At 25.3% G+C, this 26743-nt stretch overlaps 1 protein-coding gene across 3 annotated transcripts; it reads left to right on the top strand.

Moving 5' to 3' along the window:
- The first annotated feature begins 6801 nt into the window (after positions 1 to 6801).
- Positions 6802 to 24184, top strand: LOC114121071 (arylalkylamine N-acetyltransferase 1). Of its 3 annotated transcripts, none has more exons than XM_027983228.2 (4): positions 6802 to 7174; positions 22637 to 22859; positions 23131 to 23413; positions 23798 to 24184. In XM_027983228.2, the coding sequence occupies exons 2-4, from the start codon at positions 22667 to 22669 to the stop codon at positions 23994 to 23996; spliced, it is 675 nt and encodes a 224-aa protein (XP_027839029.1). In that variant the 5' UTR covers positions 6802 to 7174; positions 22637 to 22666; the 3' UTR covers positions 23997 to 24184. The 3 variants fall into 3 exon arrangements, with proteins under 3 accessions (XP_027839029.1, XP_027839030.1, XP_027839028.1); XM_027983229.2 differs by lacking the exon at positions 6802 to 7174 and adding an exon at positions 9154 to 9304; XM_027983227.2 differs by lacking the exon at positions 6802 to 7174 and adding an exon at positions 21183 to 21636.
- The last annotated feature ends 2559 nt before the right edge of the window (positions 24185 to 26743 follow it).

Genomic DNA, 26743 nt, shown 5'->3' with positions numbered 1-26743 from the left:
TTAAAAGGCGTAGCCCGTTTCGCCCAAATTTTGTTTTTATATGATTCCCGTTTCGCCCAGAGTAGCTTAGATCAATTTAAAATTAAGTTGGCAATAGTTCAGTCAAATATTATATTTTAGGGAACGTTATAAATATAAAACCTATAGTAATAAAATTACGAGTAATTGATTTAGGAAAATTAAGTCAAAATAAATATCGTTTATAAATAATAATATGTAAAATCGATAGCAGATAACACATAAGAAATTCAATTGTTATCGAATTGAAATCGATCAACATCTATAAAGGGAAATTTTGAGAAATTTAGTCCAAATAGATTTATACATAAATGTGTTGAAATACCAGACATCAAAAGATGCAAATATAATTTAAAGGCTAGTACACAATCAGAAACAAACAACGAGATACCGATAATTATTCGCTATGAATTCGTTAAAAGTATGTGTTATAATTTTAAAAATTAACTATAAAGTGTAGGTACGCATATTATTAAATATATTTTAAACGATTAAAATCGGTTTTATTATATGTATACATTTTTATAATAAGGTAAATTTGGTTTTTTAATGATGTTGTTTTTAAATATTGTGGACTAAATTTTAAATTTGTTAAATGTACCACTTTTGCGAAAAAAAAATTTTGGACAACAAAGAGTATCGTCTCCTCGTGGTGTTTGTTTGGATAACGTTAAATGATACTCAAATATTATAATCATTACCAACTAAATTTAGATCGATCTAAACTACTCTGGGCGTTTCGGGAATCATATAAAAACAAAATTTGGGTTAAACGGGTACCCGCCACCCGGGCGAAACAGTGGGCGTTCGGGAATTGGGCAACAATTCACCTTTTTTTCCAAAGGTGTACGGTAATTGGGCCACTAAAATTTTATATTTATAATAGGTTGACCCGGTGATTGGGCTACTATTACATTTTAAATTGTAATAAAACAATATTAAATATAATACATATTTTTATATAAATTAATACTATTCCTAATACTGCAGCGCATACGGAACTTTACTCGAAGCGACTGCGTATGCCTTATTAAAAGGTAATAAATTATCCAATATCTTATGATATAGAATAATTATCAATTGTCATCAAATGCAATGGATAAAAATAGTCATACGCGTAGTTTGCAAAGATTATGAAACCTAAATCGAACTACAAATGCCGTCGAACCTTTTCATTCACATTTCAAAAATAATTTCTATATGTCACATCCAAATATACATAATTTTTTAAATGTTTTATTGCAACTTCAATCAGAAGTTTATATTAAGATTAGAAGTATAGGAACAATAAAAACAAGAAAACGAACTTTAGTTTGACAAAATTTTATTCTTAATGAAATTAAAAAATATGATTATATTTTTAAATATTTTATTAGAAAAATATTTTTTATTATTATTTATTATTTGACTGACTTTATGGATCTAAAATAATGTCTTGTATTATATTTTTATGTACCTATTAAAAAATTTTTTTTTTCATATTATTTATTTTTTGACTAACTTTATGGTCCTTATATTTGAAAAATGAGTACTTATTGGCATTCTTTATAAAAATTATTTCATATTTGACTAATTTTATGGACCTTGTTGTGTGTTAAATTAGTTAAATCTATATGAAAGTATTTGAAAAAAATATTAATTATTTGACGAATTGTATTTTTTTTATTTAAAAAAAATAATAATTAGTTAATAAACATTATAATATATTCGTATTAATAGTATTTTTGTGTGCTATATTTTTATGGCCCAATCTCCGGGTACACTTTAAAAATATAGATTTAATTTGTGTCCCAATCTCCGAGTAGAAAAATGGAAACAAATATTTTATACAAAACAGGTAGTTGAAATTCTCGGGCGCCCGAAATGGTGAGGGTCATTTTTGGGCGAACGGGTCCCGCCCACATTTAATATAAAATAAACAAATAATCAACCTTGCCACGCTAACTGGTTATCGAATTTGAATGTCAAAACATTGGTTATTGTTTGGAGTATGTACATGCACTAAAAATTACTAAGGTGATGCGAATAATGTACTTAGTCCAAATCGAAAATCAAATTCGAAAGTGAAAGGAAATATGCGGAATAAATAAGGAAGGCCAATAAATCTAATAAAATAAATTTTTTTTAATACAAAATAATAAATAACACTAAAATGTTTAAATTTACAGAAGTACCACCTTGTTTAAAATACAAATTGAGTATTCTTTACAATCTAAACACGTGAAACAACTAATAAAAGATATTTACGTCCAGTTCACTGTTCAGAGAGTTCAGTGGACTTGCACTCGGCGCACTCTGTGGCAAAGACTCAACTACTGAATAAATTAAAATTTATCAAGTACATACATTAAGTATCTATATGCAAGGCTAGTTGCTATGTATCTAAATAAGAAGTTCTTAATAACAATGTTTTATATAATATGAAACTGTTAGAAATAAAAAAAATAATAATAATGATAAATGATATTAATTGATTCTTTATTCATAAAATAGTTTTGAACCAATATCTTCTATTCATGTATTTTATTTTTATTTATTAAGACCTATTATGGTCTATTTTTATAGATATTGATACATCAATAACTTTATTTTAAATTAAATTTTTATTTTTGTAATTGTTAAATATAGATAATTCGCGAAACTATAGTGATTGAAACTCATATAGTAGCTTAAAGTTTAAACAATTATTGTAATAATTACTGTTAAGTCATTAATATATTCATTTTTAAGGCGCTCAGTGCCAATGCGATTTTGTACACAAAAATACGCTCTACGGGAATAGGGATCCTGTTCTGTAGAATCAACCAAATTTGATAATTTTTTTTTTAACTTATAGAGGATAATATTATACAGGCCGCATTGATCTCCGTTTTTCAACATTTTAATCTCAAACTTTGTAATCTGTCTTCAAAAATAATACAATTTTAAGTAATTTTGTATAAATTATATTTTATCATTATTTTGAATAAAATAAAAATCGGAGTTCGATGTGATCTGTAGGAAGTCTTCTTCTTTCAAAAAAAATATAGTTACCAAAATCTGACAATTCTTTAAAGCCTGAAAATTATTCCCGTGAAGTCATTTTTTTTCGATATAATACACTCCTTAAATAGGTATCGGGTAGTAAATTAGTAGAAAAGTATTATAATTAAGGGGGTAACTAAAATACAAAATTTAATTTTCAAATTTTATAGAATTGTGAAAAATAAAATTTGAAAATCTGGAATTGGGCCCCTTAAATCGGTTGATTTGTATGAATTTTGTTTTATTTAATCATTACTTATTTGAAAATGACTAATGAACAAATTTCATTCTTTAGACTGGTAATTGATAAAATAAATCATAATCTATCATTATTGTAAGTTTAAGATAATTCTCTCTTATGTTACTCTGTTATTTATTATTATATTATTCAGTAGAATGATTTGGTATTTAATTATTTTGTTATAGCTTCTAAATTGAATTAAAATTTTTAATAAATAGATATTAAAATTTAAAGCAACTCAAATTGTATCTATAAATATATTTAAAGAACCGTTGACTATTTTAAAGTAAACGATGATTATAGGATCGAGAGTGACACAGAATGGATTAACGTTACTTTGTGTAGCTTTAGTATACTGATGTGTCAGAAATTTTGGTTCTTTCTAAGTTATCTTTTTATTCATATTATAATCCATTATTTTTGCTTAAGAAGAAAATGATAATTTTTTCCTTACATGATATTTCGAATTTTTATAGGAACACTTGAGTGCTTCATATAGTTTATTAAAAGTCAGTACTGTGGCTTATAATGCATAATATGTATATTGTACCTATATGTATATAAAAAAAACCCTCCGTTTTCAGAAAGTCGTAAGATGTTTTTCCTAATTTCAATTTTGTCTAAATGGCGTTTCGAAGTTGCCATTAACTCGCACAAGCCATCACCACAGAATATGATAAAGTAATCTGATGGCAAATCGTGTTGCGCCTGTTGAGGAAAAATTCTGGAAACCTTTATACCAATGGTTTCCTAAACTAGAAGTCGTGACCCAAAAGTGGGTTGTGATTATATTTTTATTGGATCGCATTATATTTTGAAATAATAATTTTTTTTTAACATGTGTTAAAAAGGAAGTCATTAATATTACTGTGGGTCGCCAAAATGTAAAAAAATTTCAAAATGGGTCGCACCATAAAAAGTTTGGGCACCTCTGCTTTACAGTAGTTATATAAGTCAATAACATATATAATATAGAAAGTCAGGATTCAGATATTTTACAGGGTGCTATCCCGTCTAGGTCAAGGATTTTGTTTGTCTTTTAAAAATAAATTATAATTAAATAAAATAAAAATATCAAGGTGTAAAAAAACACCTAATGAACAAAATTGTGCTTCAAAATAATATTATATCATTACAAATCACCTAATATTTAAAAATTTTTATTCTTTATACCGAATAATATTGTTTTACTGAATGTCAAAATATATTATAAAAACAATTATTGATAGCTAATATACCAATTGCTAATAAATTATGTATTATTCTTGTACAGTTATACCCTAGTTTATAATCTATAAAATTAATAATTTTTATTATTTGTTAAGGTAAATTTTAATCTTGAATTTACACCATCATATAATATTATATAGATATCAGTGTAAAATATATTAGATTCTGAGTCAAGTGATAAATATATTGACCTGACAATAATAATATGTTTATTTTTTTTTGCGTATGTATAATATAGAAAAAATAGTCGACCGTCTCCACTCAGAATCGTTTTTCATAGGTATAGAATATCATTCAATTCAAATTTAACACATCTGTTACAGTGATAAAATTGACATCTACTGCAGAGTGTAGGGTTAAGTTAGGTGTAACCATTTGTTCACTTTTTTATACATTTATATTAGATATAGTAATACTGTACAGTTGTACGTGCTTTTAACAATTTACACACAGCAACCTAAGGACATTTTCTTCCGTTGGCTTTTGCCCAATTATTTTTTAAACCAGTCTTGCAAATAATATGATACATCATACTTCCATAGTTCTTCACATACATATTTATTTATTTATATAAGCGAAAAGCCCGAGAACAATATAATAAAAAAGTGTACAATTTTCTGATTTATTTCATACAATGGTTATCAAATATCAATTATTCTATTAATTAATTAAATTATTTAAATATACATTAAAGACGTCAGCAGTTTTACATAAAAATACATTTTTATTAAAGGTATTACCATCATAATTTAACGATACATACATAGTTTATTCACTTGGACGCATAACGCCTATAATTCGTAGATTGCACATAAAAACTAAAAATTGTCTATAGTACTAAGGCTAGAAATCAAAAATGTTTAAGCTTGAAAGTGAATCTAGACAATAAATTTTGTCCATTAGATAATTTAAAAATAAACAAGGATTCAACATTGTTTTCGTATTTTCAGCGATATGTCATTATATGACTATACGACTATATATCTTTCGCGCGTGTTGTACAGTTATAGTAACATATTATTGTTATACGATTTAAATACGTGGTATGATTATACGTATTATGCTCTATTGTCAGGTGCGAGAGTCTGTCATAATGTGTCATAATCGGGGATGATGACACGGGGATCAACAGGTCGACGATTGGTGGCGACATGGGTGTGAGTGTCATCGCGTCAATATGAATCGTGTGGCGTGTGACGATCATACATTTCATTCTACCCTGACACACAGCATCGGACCAGCACGTCAATGTTATATAAATGCCATGGTTCAACGCTAATCACGAGTTATAATGCCATATAATAATATGCATTTATGTACCCGATATAATTCATAATACATCACGTAAATTCCCCCTGAACGCGATTTTGCTGACTAGTCAACACGCTATTATCATTCATCGGTATAAATCGGGTATAATTATTGGTGAGGGAGAAATGGTAATGTTTACGAAATAATGTGTCGATAATAGTTTTACACAATATTAAGTCCTATATATCATGGCGTTCTTTCTATATAGGTACTTTTTTTAAATTTATTTTTAATCGAAAACGTTTGAGATCAAACTATACACACAAAGGAAAATATCAAAATTATTTTTCCAATAGTTTTTAAAAGGCTCGGTAGACTTTTTTTTCGGCGTAGAGCGTGGCGGGGTTATACGTTTTATATTGGTCGCTATTATATTATCGTCGCAGCACGACCGCGCTCGACTGTAGACCGTGTAGCCGGACAACGCACTATGTATTATCGATGACGGCGGCGACGCGACCCGTTGTCGAACGTCGTAAACTTTCTCCACCGTCGAGCTTGTTGTCGGTCCGATGGCGGGCGATCCGGTCGGGCGGGGTGCAGGGTGCGTATATATGATTACGGTGTTTGCGTGCTGCCGCTGCACGTGATTGATTGCGCACGTAATAATATATATATATACGCGAACCGAGTCTCAAGTCCCACCGTCGAGTCCGGCCACACGGGGTGGGTGGTGGGTGATATACCGATCGAAAAACACACTCACACACACACACACACACAGACAGACACGGAGAGACATGTGCGCGCGCGGGTGGCAATCAAAAAAAGCCTCTTTGCGGCGACGGCAAAAGGGATCTCTGCGGCGCCCGCGTTAAGGAGAGTCGTGCAATCAATCCCGGCCAAGGTCGTATCGGGCCGACGGCAGCACAGACGCCCTGGCGTAGTCATGACGACCCCGTTCGCGCCCGGCCCGCGGGTCCCTGCAGCGTCCGGACGTCGGGCCAGCGCGTAGTACTACGACGCTGCTTATCATCGAAACACCGCCGCCAGTAGTACGAGTACACCACCACACTGCCGTCCGCTGACAACGCCACCGCCACCGTCACAACCACAGCTGCACTATTATACGCTATATATAGTAGTATACGCGTACTCGAGTTATTATTATTATTATTATTATTATTATATTTTGGTCCCTTTTCCATCACGTCCGGCGGCGTACTCGAAACCGCCACGCGACGACTCCCTCACTGCGGCGCTCGTAACACTCCTCTCTCGCTCACTCTCTCTCTTTCGTCACTACTCCGCGACTGGCCGTCTCGTACCCTATAGTCACGCGTTGTACTATCACGTCGCGGTGCCTCGCCGTCAGATCAACAGATTATTAAACCGATCGCGCGTTTTGAGGTAAAATCCGTTAAACATGTAGTCTCGTTGATATATTCTATGCGATTGATTTTTTATTTCGTAGGTATCTCTATTGCGTTAGGTGTTCTATTGTTGTTGTTGTTGTTGTTGTAATTATTTTATGTTTTATTTTTTACGGTATATATACTTACCGGCTGTAGCTGCTGAATGAATTCCAGTATGATATAAAACAGTAGAATAGTCGTAGAATATAGATCGTATTGTCATTTATGCCAATATTGTTATACCTATGAGTTTATAATAGTCTTAGGCAGTTCGAGTCATTGGCATGTTATTTCGTGACTTCGACTGTAATTAAAATACACCATCATATTTTATGTTAATTTGATAAGTCGATTTTTTACTTTAAAGTATTATTCTGTAACCTATTTATTTGTGGTAAATTAAAAATATAGAAACAGTAATAAAGAATTTATTATATTCTATATTTAAACAAAACATTTTTTTTATCGTAGGCACAATCTATATTACAATAAAATATATTGTGTTTGTTCATTTATAATTATTATAACCGATGAACGTTAATATAGTACAATACAAAATTGTGAACTCTTTGTCATATTAGTTATATAATAAAATATGATTTATTAAGAATGAAAATATTTCAAACGAATTAGATATAAAATATTATTGTCTATTTGTTTAAACTTTTAAAAATTAGTTTTGTGTTGTACAAGTTGAGTACTTATTAAGAATTATCTTAAATTCATTTTATTGAATGTCTTATCGTATTTTATTTCAAATTTAATATATTTTAAGTGATTATCCTGTATAGACGAAATATATAATGAAAAACCACTCCCTACATTAATTTTTGATTTAAGTTTTAGAGCCATGTACTTACAAGTTTTGAATATTTAAAATCGATGATAAAAACCAAATATATTATTTAATTAGATTATGTTTGTAATGTCTAGCAATTCATAATCACAATTTTTTTTTTTTAATTTTAATACTTAATGAAAATTTTCAATTGCATGTACTTAAAAAATATTTATGTTTTAATAATTAACTTTAGAAACGTTGATAATAAATTAATTATTATGAAACTATCATTTGCATGTTTTTGTGTTAGAGCCATTATTAGCTGTATACTTATTAATTATTGATACACGAATACATAATTTGTGAGTTTTGACATACATTGTATGATATTTATTTTCAAAAAATGAATTTTTGAGAATTTAAAATTCACATACAATATATGTTAATAGGTAAATTATTTCATTATATTTTATAAGTATTATAATAATTGTTATTTTTTTATTAAATTTTAGTTATGAAATTTATTTCGTCTATGTATAATAATTTTACAAATACTTTTATGTAATAATAATTTATATATTTTATTTAATAGGATCTATTTGTTTAGATATATTAAAGTAATATAATTTTGGTTTATTTGGATTTTTATATTTGGATTCGGGGTTTGAGGAGAATTTATAGTTTCAGGAAGTGCGTGCAAAGGTCTTAACTAGGCCAAATATTACATTAACGGAGAAACTTTTTTAAGGTCTAACTGACTAGCTGTAGTAGGTATTAATAGTGTAAGTACGTAAAAAGTTTTTAAGTCTTTAGTCTATTTTTTACATTTTATTGTTACGTTTTTATTCCACTGAGACCTGGAATGTGGAAGTAGGTATATATACTCTTTATTTTAAGTATTAACGTATCTAACTACAATTTAAAAAAAAATGTTAAGTATTATAAATTACTCAATTTAATTGAAATTGAGTCATCATTTTTCATTTTAAATTTATTTTTTTATTTTTTATGTTTTATATTTTGTCTTTTAGTATGTGTAATATATAATTATAGTTTAGACTGTAGGCTGTAGGCTGTAGCCTGTAGATACCTATATATTATTTGCACAGATGAATAAATAATATTATGCCATAAAATATCAGGCAGTACCTATATATTTTTCAACTTATTTTGCTATAGTTTAGTAATAAAAAAACAATGGATAAATGGATAATCAATAAAGGGAAGCGATTTATATTATGTATTTTATAGCAGTTATTATTAAAAAAATATATCAGTTACGTACTTCGCTAATGATTGTAATAAATTGTCAACGTTATTGTTATCTAACTCAATTACTTTAACGTAAGTAAATTATATATCAGCGTTAAAATGTGTATAATAGTTTTCAATTTAACATTTTAATTAATTGATTGATTTTGATAAAGTAATAAAGAAGAGATTTTAAATTACGTATACATAGTGTCTATAAGTACGTAAATATTCAATTATATTATTTGTTATATCTATTTAATGCTTATACGATACACTGATGAAGAATATAAATTGCACTTCATTGGTTAAGTTACTTTTTTTAAAAAAATATTTTAAGTAGACTTTTTATAAAATAATCAGCTAAAATTGGTGTGTATATTACTAACGTGCATAAACGCTAAGAGCTTATATATAAGTACAATTATTAAGTGACATTTAAACATTTAATAAAATATGATTATATGAAATATGAAATTATATTATAAACAACTAAAATAATATCATTGATATGTAGGTAGTTAGTGTAGCAGATGGTCTATAGTTATTTTTTTTATAAATTAAGTAAAAAAATCAACATTTTTGAGGCATAATGAAACTTTTTAAATTCAATCTGTATAAATGTAAAATTCAATTCATTTATGATAAGTCACAAGTAATGATAAATATTCTAATATATTATGCTTTGTTTACAATAACTTAAATATTTTATGCTCAAGTATAAATTACCTAATGATTTTTGCGAACATATTTCTCAAAGAATTTGTTTTTTAAAATAGCAAGTGTTAGTGTAAGAATTTTTTTTGAAAATTTTCAACTGAATGATAAAATATTTTTAATGCTATTCATAAAGCAATGATAAAGAAAATGTTAAGAAATAAAAATGTATATAAAAGAAAATAATTAATATTTCTTACTTAACCATGATAATTTGAAAATGTAATCTCATGAGTGGAGTTGTGGATTGTACGGAAATAATTTGTTTATACTATTTTGTACTTACTGCATATTTTTTTAACAAACATGAAACATCTATAAAAAGTGTATAAAATACATACAATTTAAATTAAGAATATTTTGTTATTATTATTCAGTACCTACATGATGGAATTTAAGAAATATATTAGTTAATTATAATTTCTCGTTTATTTTTATGTATTTATTTTATCAGAAATATTTGATTGGGCAGGGGTAGATTCACTATATATAAACGATTTATTTGTGTTTATAAGTTATAATATTTAAAACACTCAGAAACTAGCTTTGTTATATAGTTGGTAACAAGCGCATTACATCATTAAGTATTTTAGTAAGACGGATATGTTAAATTTTGATTCAATGATAAATAATTGTATAAGTCAAATTATTCTAAATGGACACTTCTGGGATCCTTTGTTTCTAAAGATATTTTGTGTAATATTTAAATAACTATCAGTTATTTATTCTTCAACAAATAATACATTAAAAAAAACTAACTACTGACAAAAACATCAGATTATTTATATATTCATGTAATTAATTGGATACTATAATATTTGTATTACAGATAAATCAATACGACGTATTGTAGAATGGAATAAATAACTTTGTGTTATATATATGTTATATTAATAGTTTAAAATTGTATATAGAAAATAATATGCATAATGGCTATCTAAAAGTTTCAATAAGTCCTTAAAATTAATAACATATTCTCTTCCATACAGCAAATTAACTAAAAACGTAGAAGGAAAACTGTTAGGATCTATTAATCTAAGTGGTTTCGTCAACATTTGAACTTAAAACGACAAAAAAAAGTTAAGTATTTTAATAAATGTCTTAAACTAAAACTATAATAATTAAAACAATTCAATCATGCCTAGAAAAAGCTTACATAAATATTTAGTGAATATGTCAACTGTCAAGCCTCTTAAGTTATTCATTTTTGAATAACAACAAAAAACAAAATCAATATTGTCGAAAACTGGTCAAGCTTAAATATTTATTGTCGGTTTACGCTATTTTTTTTTTCGTTTTCCCAATTATTAAATAAAGTACTGGACTTTTTTTTATAATTGATACCATTAACTATTAAGTATAATTAGATACAATATGCTATCTAAAATTATAGCTACTGTCTAATACCTATAAGTGGAAACCAGCTGTGCGAAATTATATTTAGGCGTATGTCTCTAGCCTTAGCAGAACTCGGTTTATTTTATTATCTATAGAACTGTATAACTTATAAGTTTCAACATTTTTAGCAGTAACTAAAAAAATATTATAGATTAAAAAATTGATTTATTATATATTATTTATACATAAATATTGCAATGGGTAAATCCTCACGGAATACTCTCTTGTATGATATTATAATTCCTAATAATTGTCGTTAAATATATGTTTTTCTTATATTGTAATAATATAAAATAATTATATTTAGTCCATATATAACATTTCAAATTGAAAATATTACTACTTATATCAAAAGTCTATTCTGAAAAAAAATATTTTTGAATTAATTATATTATATTATTATTTCCGATTTGTGACGTTATTTTTATTTAATAATTATCATAAAATTCTAATTGTTTTATATTTAAAATTAAGGAACCTACAGATTAATATAGTTACCTTTTACCTATTACCTTAATAAATATCATAAATAGCATACCCAACAACATCCGTAAACACAACTATGACGACGTGTCTACTGCCTATTAGCTATATTTCATATCCCATCAACCTGTACATATAACAATAGGACGCTAGATATTCTATAACCTATGTTATAACAATTCATAAATTTGAATAAAAAATGCATTGAATGATTTTAATTACAAGTTTATAAAATATTTATACTCTTGCAGATCATACGCTATTATATACAACTTCAAACTAGCATAGCGCTTTAATCTTCCTTATTATCATTATATTTTATCAAATTTAATTTACAATCATTAAAATAATTGTACAATAATATTACCAATAAGTAATTTTAATGAAATAGTTTGCAATGGTTTTTATGACAGAAAGTCGAATCGTACTGATAACTAATTTGTACCATACTTGACAGTTTATTCTGAGTACGTATTTATGTTCTTTTATTCGTTAAAAATCGAAGATAAATTGATACACATACGATTATAATACGTATATTATAAAATCTTTATCGATTTACTTACCTTTAAGCGAAGTAAATGTTTGAAAATTTTTATTTTAAATGGTAATCTACCCTATTCAATATAAATGTATCTAGTAGCGTCATATTATGATAGAGATTCTTCAGTCTAAAACCAGTAGTAAAAAGTAAAAAAGAGCAAGATAAATGTATTATTTCTGAACTAAACGCAATTTGTTTTTTAATTCAGTATAATTATTTCATTGATTTTGGCATTTAAATGTCTGAATTTAGAATGCCATGTTCCTTAATTACGTATATATGTATATCATATATTCATATCTATAATGGTTTTGAATGATTAATTTTGTAAATATTTTAGATCTATTATTCTTATATATACCCGTGGCAAAGTATGTGTCATAATATGTTAATTAAAAAATAGAATTTTAAATTAAATAATTTTCTTGATTTAATTTTTATTAAACTAATCAAAGTTTTTACTTTAGTAATTAAATATATTTTTTAAATACCTACACATTTTTACAAATATCCTAAACTTGATAGAAACAAAAAATATGTTTATGAATATACGGCTTTTTATGAAAAAAAAGCGTGGTCAAGTGGGTACCGCTATGCTGTACATTAGGTGCCATGTGGATCACTATTATATATAATAGTGTTAAATTTGAATTCAACGATAGGTATCGTCGTATATAAAAAACGATTCTGAACAGAGATGATTTGGCAGCCTAGGATACCTATATATTTTAAATAAGGTGGTGAAAAAGGTGGTTTATATTTTAATGATCTGAATATTTCAAAATTAAATATTGTACCTACAAAAAATGCCAATTTAAATAAAAATAACTTTACAAAACGCAGTATTATATTATAAAAGCACGGCATTGAATACATAAGAATTCCAGAAATTCATAAATCATGTGATGCGTTATAATATCCCCAATTATTTTTGCTGCAAATGGAAGTCGTTATCACTTATCATTTCGAATTGAATAAAATAAATTCAATAATTAGGTATTATGGTAAAAATAAGTAAAACTACTCGGGAATGGAATTTTACACTCATCAAACAATGACTTAAAAAATACCAAAAATTATTTGTTTCGTTATAGATAATAATTCAATCGATACATCGTATTAATTCCCCTTATTTCATAAAATCAGTTTGAAACAAAGATTAATATTTTAAATCAAGATGAATATTACCAGGAGTAAACCAAATAAACAAATCGAGAAGAAATATCGGTTACTAAAGTAAAATTATACTTTCTATTAAAATGCTAGTTATTAATTTTTTTCTTTCTGATTTGTTTGTTTATTTTTAGTCGCTATTGATTACATATTAGCCATTTTATTTTCTATAACCAATAACAACTCGTATATAAACAAAAAATATTCGATTTTCGTGAGCATAAATGAAGGTTATTTGTAGCCACTCTCTATAAGTTGAAAAATACAACTATAAAACACTTTTCAAATCTCAAGGAATATGTGTGTAATAAAATTGTTGTTGATTGGTTCAGAATTTCCCAACTCTGTAAATAAAATCTAATCATACATTAATTTTTATATATTATACCTAGAATATTCATAGTGACTATATTGTAATATATTTTAATCTGTTGTTTAAGGCTCAGCCCGTTAATAAATAATAAATAACAATTTATTTTTATATTTATTTTCAAAGAAAATTACTAGATAATAATATTTTATAATGTATATAATGTTTTTATTAAAAATATAATTTAATTTACTATATCACTAAAGGTTATATAAATAAATTATAAAAGATCCATCCTTATAAGAATAGAAGTTGACTTGACAAATCAGAAATAAAACTTAAGAAAAAGGCTTTTATTTCCATTTAGAATTATTTCATTTACAATTATTTATCACTGTATTCAAATTTAATTTATCCATTATAGTCACTTACTTGATAACGAGATTCACTCAAAACCTACTATGCAGCATAGTAATTTTCTCAGTTCTTTTCAATCAATTACTTAAATAATGGATAACTAAATTGTATTTCATTCAATAATGTTTAAATTTAAAAATTTCTTTTTTTTTTTAAAAAGTCTTGCCTGAAAAAAATTAAAAACTAAACTACTAATTTCTATTAACAAATATCCTGTTCACTGATTAATGCATTTTTATGTGTCGAAGAAAATTAAGAATTATGTTAAACAGTAGTCATTTCTCTTAGATAGTACAAAAAAAACATCAAGTGAAAGTTAACTTTTTATAGTTCTCACACCCCTTGTCAAGTTGCCCTTTGAAATAATGCTATATATAAATGTAAATTTTCCATTTTTTTTTCTATACGCAACAAATATATTGTTATCCTTACGCATTATTATCATATTATACGAATTGAAATAACCTCGATGGCCTTCTAGTATGATTTACGAACATAATAAGTAGGTATGTATATCGAAACAGTTCAGTGTCAATTATAGCCAGGAGCGGTAAAAACACATGGGTAAATGTTTTGAACGAGGATTTGAGTTTTATCACGTGCCTATCGCAATACAATGTATGATCTACTATACAGGACGTCAACCTATACGACTATAAAACGTATGCTGTTGTGCGAGTCACGCGTTCACAAAACTTTAGCTAGGTGAACCGAGATGGTAGGGAGTTCACCTCGCCTGGAGAGAATATAACGTATAAATCTTAGTACGATGTACTCACAATGTGAATAATATTTAGATGCGAGAAGAGTGTACTTTCGCGCACGTGGCCACCCGCAAAAATAAACACCGCTGACCTTAGCACTGCAGCAGTTGTGTTAGTTTTGGTCTAGTAATCTAATCCGCAGTGTTCGAGGACAAGATTAATACATCGGGAAATAATTAATGTATATATATATATATTTTTTTTTGTACTACGTTTTTAATTTTTAAACGTGTAACTTAGTTACGCCCAAATAGTTGTTTAAATTTTGAAAAACAAAACAATCACTAGCCGTCAACGAGATTGGTGTTTTAAAATTTGATAAATCATCGCATTTATTATGAAGAATAATTATTAACTAATATATCTATAGACTGAAACTTTTTACTCTGCTTTATATAAAAACTTTATCCATAAAGTATTAAACATAAAGAAGTACAATAGGAAGTATTTTAAATGCTCATTTCAAATAGATTTATTAACGAATACCACATACGTACCTATAGTATCAAAATTAATACAAAAATTCAGTTATTATTGCAACTTAGAACATTTAGTTTCGTAAAATAATGTCAAATATTGTATGATCCGAAATTCCATACAGCAAATATTTTTATATAATTATCAAAAGACAATTTCATAATTTTTTCGTAATATTTGGATTGGTTTTCCTTACGTTTAAGGAAAGTTCTGTAAAATTATCTATAATCATAAGTATAATTATATAGGTACCTAAATAATAACATTCAATTCATTTAAATTAGTTCCACTAGTTCCGAGTTGGGTTAGGTTTATACAACTATTCTATATTCTATATAATTTATTTAAATAAAATTAAGAGTTTAAATAGTTAGGTAAAAGTTTTGAAAACCTTTTTGAATAAATAATAATGATTAAAAGTAATAATAGTTTTATGTTAGAAGAATTTAAAATAAAGGCGTTTTATCGTTCTATTTTTAATGATACTAAACAATTTAAAGTTCATCTTTAATTCCTAGCCACATTCTATTCTTATCTTAAGATCATAATCATTATCTATCACAAGTCTTATATTTTTTTATCATAAAAAAAATGTTTTTCTTTCTACATTCATTACTTCACACTTTAAACATAACATAAGTGGTATACTTAGTCACATAACTCTCAGATGTATTATAATGAGAACGATATAATGAAATGTAGATTGAATAAATTAAAATTATTATTTAATACAAATTATATGTCAGCCTAATATATCTTGTAGAATCGACAAGACTCCAAATATTCGGTTATTGCCCCCCCGGCAAGCCTTCCAAAAAATTATTCAATACTTTCCTACGAAATATTGTATATCTTAAAATGTCACTTCTGTAGAATTATTCTACCTTCCCCCCCCCCCAAAAAAAAAAAAAAACTCGACTCGACTCAACATCTTCGTCTCGTTATCATCATTGGCCTAATGGTTGACAACTCAGCGTCAAGTTTTCATTACAATTCATCAATAGCAAAACAAGTCGTCAAGATCTATGAATTATGAATTGTGATCAAATGTATATTTAGTTTCTATCTATAATGAAACTAAATAACTTTTGCAGAAATTATCGACGTTTTTTGTGTTTGCAGACACATTCAATTTGAAAAAAAAAAAGATTTATCTTTAACTTTGAGAATAGTTTTTAGACACTAGTAGCAAATTGGATCTAATTAATGAACGAAAATATATTTAAGCAAAACCAGTTTTCAAAAAATTCATTTTTGTATTTTGTAGTAATAAAATGTATAAACGAATACCCGCAAAAAGTTGAAATTTATACAAAATATTTTATATTAACATTTTTAGAAGTAATAAACTTTTTTATTAATATTATCTCCCTCCCTTTTTGTATTTTTAACCAAATCCCTTTCAAAACAATTATACAAGTTATAAATAATAACAAACCTATTTTTATTAATTGAACTTACTGATCGGTCTTCGATCATTTATAACCGGCGTCAATATCCAAAAATCCTTGAATGTCACTCAAAATTGATCGTTACACAATCATATTCCTTATTTGACTTTAAAACTTGAAAGTAGAAATAAAATATACTAAAAATGAGATAATTTCCTGGTTTAAAAAAGGTAAATATCAGTCACATGAGGAAACCGGTGGGAAAGGTTTTGATAAGCCCTCCGTCTGTTTTAAGTAGAGATATTAACCCTCATGGCTCTTACAAATATTAAGCGCCTAAATGCAACATAACTATTTTATAATTTTTTTTATTTATTCCATGTATATTGTATAACCGTTATTTTTAAGTATTGAGTAAAGATAGATAAAATTAATCAGTTTTTTATTACAATTATCTTTATTTTGTATATACATTAGTTACACGTATACCGCACACGTATTATACCTACTACATAATTATTATACTTATTATACCCAAAATTCAACACTCATATAACTTGGGCTTATCGATAAATTTGAGTTAGCAAAATTCGAATTATCAATAAAATTGTTCACACTTGTCAAATATTGAAATGTAGAGGCCCAGAGGCTTAGGGCATAGGCATTCTTTCAAGTTATAGAAAATTCGACTTATATTGAAGTTTTACTGTACCTTAGTATTATAATAAATAATCAAGACATATTTTTAAAAATAAAAACTGATATATTCAGTTTATACTAATATATTTATTGTACATACTGAAATAAATCTCTTCTGAGTACATGCTCGTATAAATGGTACTCTTAAAATGAGTTTTTATTACCTACCACGGCTTATCTCAAAAACTACTGACCTGATTTAAATAAAGTTGTATCAATATAACTTTGATTTATTGAACTCAAAAGTTGTTTTTAGGTTTTTTTACCCCTATATAGGTTACTATAAGTGGTCAACACATGAATTTCATTTTAGTTCATAAAAAACAAATATTTATTCTTTGTTTATATGTAGGGATGCTCACTAACTTTGAATGAAATTAACAAGAAGTTAAATTAATAATTTAATTGATCCACCTCTTCCAATGTATCGTCCCTCTGAATATCACTGTATTAATCATACCTATGAATAAATATATACCATTTTAAATATAAATAATTTTGTTACATTCTTGAATTTAGTAGCAGAAATACTTGACACTTTGCAGTACTCTATTATTTTACTCAACAACTCACCTATTTAATTTTTAAGGTAATTAAATTGCATTGCCTAAAGTGTGTTTTCGAAACTACCGAGGATGCCACTATAGTTACAGAAAACTAGTATAGAATATAATATAGCCATCTTATCACGCGTTGCTATATTTAATTCAATTAATTAGGTACCTGATTGTTTTTAATATATATAACAAAAGGCAATGTCCTTATATTATTGTTTTGTGATTACTAGAATCAAGAATTACTTTTTCTATTTTGCTAAAAATTTCAAATAATTTTCTAAGTGATACTAAGAAAATGTAGAGAATAGTTTGAATCATGTTCTAAAATGTTCAACCACTACAGAAAGATTTTTCAACCTAGTCTAATTAATTCACAAAGCCAGGTACGCCGTTGGCGATTTACCGTGAACTGAACTTGCATTAATTCTAAAATACATCGATGTAGCTCCGTATTTTATGTTTATTTACATACAGTTAGTATTTATGTATAAAACTAATTATTATTAAAAAATACAATAAGTAATTAATAAAATAATATATTTTAGTAAAGAAGTTACTTTTGAGCAATGTTATTTATCATATTACATTTGTTATGTTATTTACTTAGAATTTTTTGTTTAAACAGATAAGGTTTAAGGAAACTTCTAATTAAGTAAATTTAATAACTTAATAAATTATATTATTTAGAATACATTTAAAATATTTAAGATTCTAATTTTTTAACAGTATTTAGTATAGTATCTGTGTAACTAATTGTTTTATTTCTAAACTTTGTAAGTTGTTCTGTTGAAAATTATAATCATGAGTGAAGCAAGCTATAAATTGCTCATACATTTAATAAATATAATAAGTTCAGTCCCCCCTCGGCCCTCGCCACTAAGTCAGGTAAACACAAAATTTCTGCTTATGTGGTTATAGCCCAATATTTTAGGGCTAGTTGCGCAAATGACACATTATTACATTATTATATAGAATACCTATTATTTATCTATTGACTGTTGTTTTAATCGTGACTTTCATTATCGTGATTAGTGATTACTAATGGGTAATAGGGCAATGCGTAAAAGTAGGATTTTGCGATATTTGTTGGCCTTCAATCCTAAAGGAATTACAATTGTTATCAAGTTTAATGTTTAAAAGCTTAAAAATCAAAGTTATGAATTCATTGTTTATAAATAAACAAAAGTTACTTTAAATCAAATTTAAATAATTATAAAAAGTATACTTGTTTTTCCTATTGTTTTGTTATAGTGAAAATACATAGACAATAAATTATTGATAGGCATGATAATGAATTATAAAATAATAAAAATATTATACTTTAAAGTATCTTTTTTTCAAAAAAAAAATATTTTTAACATTCTTACTATTTTTCAGTTTTAAACTAATTTAACTCATACTATAGTATTAAAATTTCTTTGCATACATATCACCGGATCATAAACTCTTCTTATAATTTCTTTTGTTACCAAGTCTAGCTGTTCAATCTAAATTAATAAATATTTTAAATTATTTTATTGTTATTTTCTATTTCTATCATTATACATTTTATTTATACACTTACTATTAACATTATAAATATTATTAATATTATAATTCAAATAATTAGTAATTTATCTATTTATTTTTGAATAAATACACTCAGATACAAGGAATACAAAAAATTCATCTAGTACATTAACACACACAAACAATTTAAAGATTCTATTGTAAAATACTATGGACGCTGTTTATAAGACTGATGAATATAATGTTAAGTCGCTTATTAGAATCAAAGTCGTTTAGAATGATTTGGAAGTATCCAAATACATTATAAAAACTTCGGTTGTAAGATTAAAATTCCGTAAAAAATGGTATACACATTTATTTAAGACATTTTTATTTTCATAATAAATTTAAATAAATTTATTTATTTTTTCACTTGGATTATACAATTAATAATATAATATATATAATGGCGAAACTATGATGTACCTACTTTTAATATTAAACACGAAAAATCAAAATTGTAAAATGAAACATTTTAGTTTAGGCACTTATATAATAAATATATTACTTTTTTTTATATATATATATATATAATATAATAATATATATGCATACAATTTTTGCAGTTATTGTGTGGTATGGATAAAATTGACACACAAGAAAAAAAGAAGTCACCAAAAGGTGAATCGTTTTAAATTTATTACAATTTTTGATTATAATAAATTTGTTTAACAAGTTTTGGTACAACTATTATATGTTTGTATAGATCAAATACTAGATAGTATAATATTAGGTGATTACGTTATTAGGAAATATTTAAGTTTATAACTTATAATTAAATAATCGTTTATAAAATATAAATGGTTTATAAATTTAATAGTTATTTATTTTTTATTAATTGATTATTATGTAGGTAAGTACTATCGTTAAATACGAAAAGTACATAATAATATTTATTTGGTAAAATTTATCAATTATTAGGACTCAAGTATTAATGGCTCTATTGATTTTATAAAAATGATAAATATAATATATTCTAGTCGAAAATGACTCGATTTTGCGGTAATTTAGAGGGCTAAAATTACTTATGAGAAGTTAATATGTTTGTAACACACACTAATTATACCTATTTGTACTGAGATAACATTAGAACTAATAATTAGTTTTTTTTTAGTAATTTTTATATAATTAACTCGTTATATAATTGATAAATGTAAATTTACTTATAATTAATTGAAGTAACTTTATTTGACATTATAATAGGTGTGTTAGTAATTCTGAATTCAAATGCACCTGTAATGGCATTAAGTATTTTAAAGCTATAATTTAATATAATATGTATTTTAACATAATATAAATAGTCACTACCATTTTGATGTGTTGACCTTTAAATACATAATATTTACATTGATAGGCTGAAATATGGCTGGATAAATAATTCTTAAATAACTCTTAGGTTTACAATTTATTGTTATTTACAAGTAACAGAATCAAAGTATAATTCAAGGTATAAAATATAGAAGTATGTTAACTGCGTAACCTATAGTGAATTATATTTTAAGATTTCCTAGTTGTGAATTTATACCTATTGTTAGTAAAGGAGTTCCGTTTCAAAAATTTCTACAAAACAAGGATTTATATCTTATTTCTATTTACATTCACGTTGAATGCAAGTATTGTATCAACAAACACATTGCTCTAATGACTCGCTTAGTGGTTGAAGGGCACTGAATTATGTTCATTTTATAATCATTCAGAACGGGATTTTACTATTATGGTCTAAGATATTGGGCGTGTTCAGTGTTCTGTGATTTGTCCAAGTATATAAAGAATGGAGAACGTAAAACCAAGCACACAAAGTCGTCGTCACAGTCAATTGTGGTACTTCATAATTTTAATTGTTATTCTTCGTCTACTGTAAACAGTGTGAAAATTATTCGCAAAAAAATGGCAACTTCAATCAAAATCGATAATGGCTTCGCCATCAAACTCTCATCTAATCAACTGGTATACAATTTCATATTCATTTTTATTAATTATCATTAATATTTGAATTTCTATACAATTATACCGAAAATTATAATATATGTAGTCATCATTTAAAGAATTGTACAATGTTTTAAACTTTTTTTTTTTTTAATCAAATTTGTATTAGAATAGTTAAATGCTGTTATCTTCTTAAACTAAATGATGTATAATTTTAATGCTATATACAGATTTTAAATAATCAATCTGTAAAACTGATCATTAAAAAGTTTTGAAAAATTATTGATTCTTATTCATAATACATATAATTGATTTATGAATTTTCAAATTTTATGCAAAATTATACTTATTTATTTTTACCGGTTAAATTCATAAACACTGAATTTAATAATTTAAATAAATACATAAAATTGGAAATTTTATTTATATTTACCTACATTTTATCGTTAACCTAAAAAACGGTTTTTTTAAAATTATTATGAAAATATTTTAAATTGTTTGTTTTATTTTTCTTTTAAACTTTTAGTTTCACAAATGATACTAAATACAATTTTTGATTATAATTATAATTATAATTTATTTATTTATTTTTAAAATACAATAAAATCTTTAATTGTTTGTTATAAAAATATGTATTATCTTTAACACATTATCGATTAAGTTTCTACATCCTAAAATTTAAATAATTAGTCCAATACTCATAAGATAAATGTTTGATTACCTATACGCAAAACATTATATTAATTGTACAAAAATATTTTTTTGGGAAATTTTAAACAAAAAAAATGTTCTTTGTTCAATTAACCCTGTTTTTGTGAAAACTGGGCATTTTCTATTATTTTTATATTGTATTCCTTTTTATTATAAATAAATTAAATATCTCTCTAATATCAGTAGTTGTTTATATTTTTATTATATACCAGATACCTATTACTTATTCAGTAATGGATTCAAAAATAAATACAAAATTTAACAGAAGAAAAACATTGAAAATTATAATAAATATGTTTTTGTATTTTAGTTCCAGAAAAAAATCTATTACAGTAACATTATGGATGAAGCAAACGTAGCAAAATTTAGTTACAGCATAGTGCCTATCACTGCCAAAGATAAACATACGGTGGCTGCTTTCCTAAGAAAGTTCTTTTTTCGTGATGAACCGTTGAATGTAGCAATACAATTATTGGAAGAAACAGATTCAGCAGCAAAACTTGAGAATTACTGCATTAGTTATTTGCAATATGGTATAAATATTATGGATCGATTCTATATTTCATAAGTTGTAGACATTGTATTGGAACTTAAATTTATAAGATAATGAAACTACCTATTTAAATAAAGTAAAGAATTTAATTAGAAGATATTCAATATAATTTATAAGCCAGATACCAATAATTATTATAAACAAACGAGTTAATTTATTAAAATGTTATTTCTCTGAAGTATCGTTTCGTAATTATAAATTAGAAACTTTTATTTATTTATATTTATATTTGTTAACTTTTTTATATTCAGGAATGACATTCATGGCAGTATCTCAAACTGGTGACATAATGGGTGTGATTTTGAACAACATAATGCATAGAGATGATGAAGAAGAAGACGAAGAGGATGACGAAACATGTAATGAAAATTTGAAGTTTAAGGACATTGTGGTTCTCTTGGACAAAATTAAACGAGAAGCAGACGTATTTGCCCAATATAAAAATGTAAATCGTATATTGGAAATAAAAATTGTTACAGTGAATGAAGCTTATAGAGGCCAAGGAGTATGCAAGGCGCTCATCGATAAAACTAAGTATGCACTAATTAATTGTATTAACATATTAACATGCGTATATATATGGGTTTTCCTAAACCAAAAATTCTATTATAAAATTGTATGCATATTGACGCAGTCAAATTTCAATTTTAATTTTAAATATAGGAAAAATGTTCAATATTGCTTATAAGCAATGAAAAATTATTTAGGTATTAAAAAATATATTAAATTGTACTACATATTATCTGTAATTTATTAAAACAAAATTTCAATAAAATCTATAAATATCTGTAGGTATTTACGAAACTTTGAGTATAATTCAAATATAATTAAATATATATATATATATATATATATCAGTAAATATTTATTTGACTGTATACAATTACAAATAATATTAAATTACATTTTTATTTTTAGAGAATATGCGTTGGAAATGGGTTGTCAAATGATTTACGTCGAATGTACCAGTCATTATTCTGCTAAGGCGGTCGAAAGACTTGGGTTTCAATGCATTTATTCACTGGCCTATAATGATTATGTAAACGAACATGGTGAGATGGTGTTCAAAACACAATCACCACACAGAGGTGCCAAAGTGTTTGTGTTACCTTTGTAATAAAACTATTCGATTTGAACCTCTATACAGTAGGCCCACTTTTTTAAAATTAAAATAATAATCATTAGTCGTTACCAGTACCGTATTTTTTGTATACAATTTTTGAAATGTTTAAAATGTACCAGATAATTATGTTCAATGAAAAATCAAAATTATAAGCTATAAGTATATATATTATATATGTATTATGTTATTGTACTTTATTTATAATGTTGTTAATTTATATAAAAGATGTTTTATTGATTTTGCTTTGTCTACTGTTAAATTATTATAAATTTCTTGTTTGAAATGTATAATATGATTATATCTTTAAAGTTGATATATTTCTATGTTTCATAAAAATATTACTAAGCGAATTATTATTATTATACATATTTTTTTTTTGTTATATATATTATTATTATTATATTGTATATTTAATACAATAAATATTCAAGTATAATACCTATTAAATAAATATTAAAAATTGTTATCATTTCATTAATATATAATAATATTTAGTACGTTTAATGAATTTTTATAATTATTTATAACTATTTCATTGTTAATACAATTAAAAAAAAAAAAACAACAGAATAAATTTAAATGCGTATAAATAATAAAAAAAATTCTCTTCTAAATATCATAGATTTCTAGTATACCTTGTCATTAAGCATCGTAGTTCATTATAAACTATAATCTGTAATGAACGTGTTAATTTTGAATTCAATGATAAATAATTATTTACAAAAAACGATTCTAGTTGGAGACAGAGTCTCTTTTTTTAGAGTCAACCCTTATTTCCATGGATATTTTTAATATACCTATATATAATAATAACCTATATAATTATTGATAATTTATTTTTAAGTAACGCAGAAGGTGAAACTAATAAAATGTTGTCATTAACATTACATAATTAAATAATTTATTTAGTAATTTATTTATTTATTATTTAATTATTTCTATAATAAAGAATCAAAAACAATGATGACATTTAAATATTACTTTATACATTTTACAAATTAGACAAAAAAATCTTTATTTTTCGTTTGAATATTCGAATTTAATTAAAAGTGTATCTTCAAATTTCTTTAAAAAATATTGTGACCATATTATATATTTTTTATTTTTTTCAACTATAGTAAGAAATCATAAAATTAACTTTTTTAAAACCGTTGTGCTTTTTGACCGAAAAAAATTTAAATTCAAAATAAGACTTCAACAATTTGAAATTTATTTAATTAACACAAAATTATCCAAAATAAATTGAAAATTATTTCATGTCTGGACATTTGGTAATACATATAATTATTTAGTTAAAATATCAAAGCTCTACGATTATCTCTTTCAAAAAGTATCATTTAGAAAAACTTTTTTCTCAAAAAATTGATAACATATAGAAAAAAGATCACACACTCAAACACATTATAATAAAATAAATACATTCCTCACCAAACGTATAATATAATTTAAATCTAAGTATTTTCTAATATAATTATCTATAGTTACGTTGTTTCTTAAATTAAGTTGTATCTTACTAGTCGCTCGTATGCGATATCTATAAATCTCAGTTTTCTGTTTTTGAATAACTTAAATTGTATTATATATAATTTTTGGTATACTTTAAGCCGTCTATGTTGCATACCATGTTTGAATAATACAATAGTAGATTTAAAAATTAATTTCTGATTCTAGTTTATCTTACTAATTAATTCAAAATTGTCCATGTTGAATATTTATTAATATTGTAGGTTTAGTTATAGTTTAAAAAATTCATTAAAATATTAAAAATATAATAAAGATAAATTAATATTATATAAATATATATATATATGTTGTAGGCCGTATGGGAAATTAGTTTTTTTTGCAAAAAGACTAGGCTCTTTGCAATGGAGTAGCCCATTTGCGAATTACTTATTATTTTTCCAAACTGTCTGCTGTTTTTCAGGCTCATTGTATACAGACTAACAGCAGTTAAACCTTTTAAGAACTACAATCATAATAACAATTTAAATTATATTATTTTAAGGGTTATTGATAATAACACAGTACATTATATGTAACATGTAAACTGAATAATTATATACGGTAGTTTATTACTTATTATACTTATTACTAATTAATTTATTACTTGTACAGTTGTTGACTATTGAATTACTAGTTTTATTATACATTACTAACTAAAAAAAAAAAATATGTAAAATATTTTTTTTGCTTACAACTTTGCCAATATTATATTTTGAATATCTAATGGTCCACGATCTACTTTTTTAACATTGACTAAAACATAACTTCCTAGTTCCTACTCATAAATTGTATCAATAGCGTATTTATAATTAATTATTTAATTATTTTTTATTTATTTAATCATATCAATTGTATACATTTCAAATTTTTGGTTTTTACCTACATTAGTAGGTATATTACAACCGGCTATTTTAAGGCGGTTGGAAGCAGCGTATTTATTTCACGTTTTAGACCTAAAAGCCTGACAAGAGTATTACTTAAATCATCATATTTAAATTCTGTAAATAGATTTGAGTTAATCAACCTTTTTTCTAGGTTAATGTGGAAATCGATTTTTGATAATTGTTTAAACATTGTCTTTAAATCTTATTTGAGTTTCTCAATTTTTTTTTTAATTTTTAGATTAATTTTAGTGTCTTTTTAAATATGTTAAACAGTTATTCTAAAATCGACTTCCACATTAACCTAGAAAAAAGTTTTATCAACTCAAATCTTTTTACAGAATTGAAATCCGATCA

This window comes from Aphis gossypii, chromosome 1, assembly GCF_020184175.1.
Source record: "Aphis gossypii isolate Hap1 chromosome 1, ASM2018417v2, whole genome shotgun sequence".
NCBI lineage: Eukaryota > Metazoa > Arthropoda > Insecta > Hemiptera > Aphididae > Aphis > Aphis gossypii.
This window is presented reverse-complemented; position numbering and strand designations above follow the sequence as displayed.